This window comes from Magnolia sinica, chromosome 14, assembly GCF_029962835.1.
Source record: "Magnolia sinica isolate HGM2019 chromosome 14, MsV1, whole genome shotgun sequence".
NCBI classification, from domain to species: Eukaryota; Viridiplantae; Streptophyta; class Magnoliopsida; order Magnoliales; family Magnoliaceae; genus Magnolia; species Magnolia sinica.
In genome coordinates this window covers 63,661,124-63,662,944 of record NC_080586.1, presented here as the reverse complement: position 1 = coordinate 63,662,944, position 1,821 = coordinate 63,661,124, and the positions used below count along the sequence as shown (strand labels likewise).

Here is a 1,821-nt window from a genome sequence, read left to right as displayed (position 1 = left end):
CTCCTCAGCCCAGTTTCTCTTTTCTTTCTCTAATTTTGTTTTAAGATGAGGCTTGATGACCTTGTTAACTACTTCCACCTATCCATTGGATTGCGGGTGCCGAGGCGAAGAATATGCGTTTGTGATGCCGAACCCTTGACACATTCCTCGAAACTTTTCGTTATCAAACTGCTTGCTATTATCAGACACGATGGTATGTGAAATCCCAAATCGACAGATGATGTTTTTCCAGACAAAATCGATCACTTTATGTTCTGTGATTTTTGTAACAGGTTTGGCCTTGGCCCACTTGGTGAAGTATTGACTGCAACAATGTTGAACTTAACTTGCCCTTTTCCTGTGGACAAGGGGCCGATGATGTCGATCCCCCACTGAGTGAACGGCCACAGACCGCTCATGGGAGTCATTTCCTCTGCAGGTTGCCTCGGCACATTCGCATATCGTTGGCATTTATTGCACCTTTGAACATTGTTCTTTGAGTCCTCTCTGATGGTAGGTAAAAAATATCCTTGTCGGAGTATTTTCAAGGCCAGGGCAAGACCGCCGGAATGATTTTCGCAGATTCCTTCGTGAATCTCCCGAATCACATAATCTGCCTCATCGGGTCGAAAACACCTGAGATAGGGCTGTGAATGTCCTTTCTTGTATAGGATCTCATCCAGGACTACATACCATGCTGATCTGACTCTCAGGCATCTAGCTTTCAACTTATTCAAGGGGACTTCGTCAAATATGAGGTAGCCGTAAACCGGGTCCATCCAGCTTGGAGTATCATCTACGGGATTGACCATTTTCTTCTCCGTCTGATCGATGCTTAGATGTTCTATGAATTCCATGGGAATGATTCGTGGGATCTTCCCTTCCGTGGCTGAAGCTAGCTTCACTAGGGCGTCGGCCCAAGAATTTTCTGCTCTAAGAATCTGATGGATAGTGCAGCTCGAGAATCTTTCTATCAGTTTCCTCACTCGGCTAGGTAAGCAATCATCCTAGTCTCCTTAGCCTCGTACTCGGTGGAGATATGATTTACAATTAGTTGAGAATCACATCGTACCTGGAGAGCCTGGACCCCTAGACTAGCTGTCAGCCGGAATCCAGCTAGCAGAGCCTCGTACTCCGCCTCCTTGTTGGAGGCCTTGAAATTGAGTCTGATCGCGTACTGGATGGGTGTGGAATCAAGCAATATCAGGACAATTCCTGCTCCAGCACAGTTGGCATTGGACGACCCGTTTACATATAGAACCCACCCTGATTCTGACATCGCCTTTTGGTCACTTGAAGGAACAGGTGAAGGAGTCATTTCGACTTTGGCACTGATCCCCCCTTCATTTGGGGTGGTGATTTCCATAATGAAGTCAGCCACGGCTTGGTCCTTGATTACTGTCCTTGGTCGGAACTGGATGTCGAACTCCCCAAGTTTGATGACCCACTTGGTTAACCGACCTGACACTTCAGGCCTCTGGAGGATTTTCTTGAGGGGAGAATTGGTTAAAACGACGATAGAATGGGCCTCGAAGTACGGATGCAACCTCCGAGCTGAGATAACGAGACAGAGTGCTAACTTTTCCATGGTAGGATATCTCATCTCGACGGGCACCATGGCCTTGCTCACATAATAAACGAGATGTTGTTTGCCTCCTACCTCTCTAATTAGTGTCGAGCTAATAGCTGAGGCTGAGACCGCGAGATATAAGAACAAGGGTTCGCCTTCTTTGGGTTTGGACAGTAGGGGTGGCGAACTCAAATACTGTTTTAGCTATTGAAAGGCTTGTTCACATTTCGATGTCCATTCTGCCTTCTTACAACCCTTCAACTGTTGAAAGA

At 46.7% G+C, this 1,821-nt stretch overlaps 1 protein-coding gene across 1 annotated transcript; it reads right to left on the bottom strand.

The window, feature by feature from the left end:
• Positions 1 to 242: 242 nt before the first annotated feature.
• LOC131224989 (uncharacterized) lies at positions 243 to 1,597 on the bottom strand. Its single transcript, XM_058220421.1, has 2 exons — positions 1,052 to 1,597; positions 243 to 920 (listed from the first exon to the last, which is right to left on the bottom strand). The coding sequence occupies exons 1-2, from the start codon at positions 1,595 to 1,597 to the stop codon at positions 243 to 245; spliced, it is 1,224 nt and encodes a 407-aa protein (XP_058076404.1).
• Between the last annotated feature and the right edge of the window lie 224 nt (positions 1,598 to 1,821).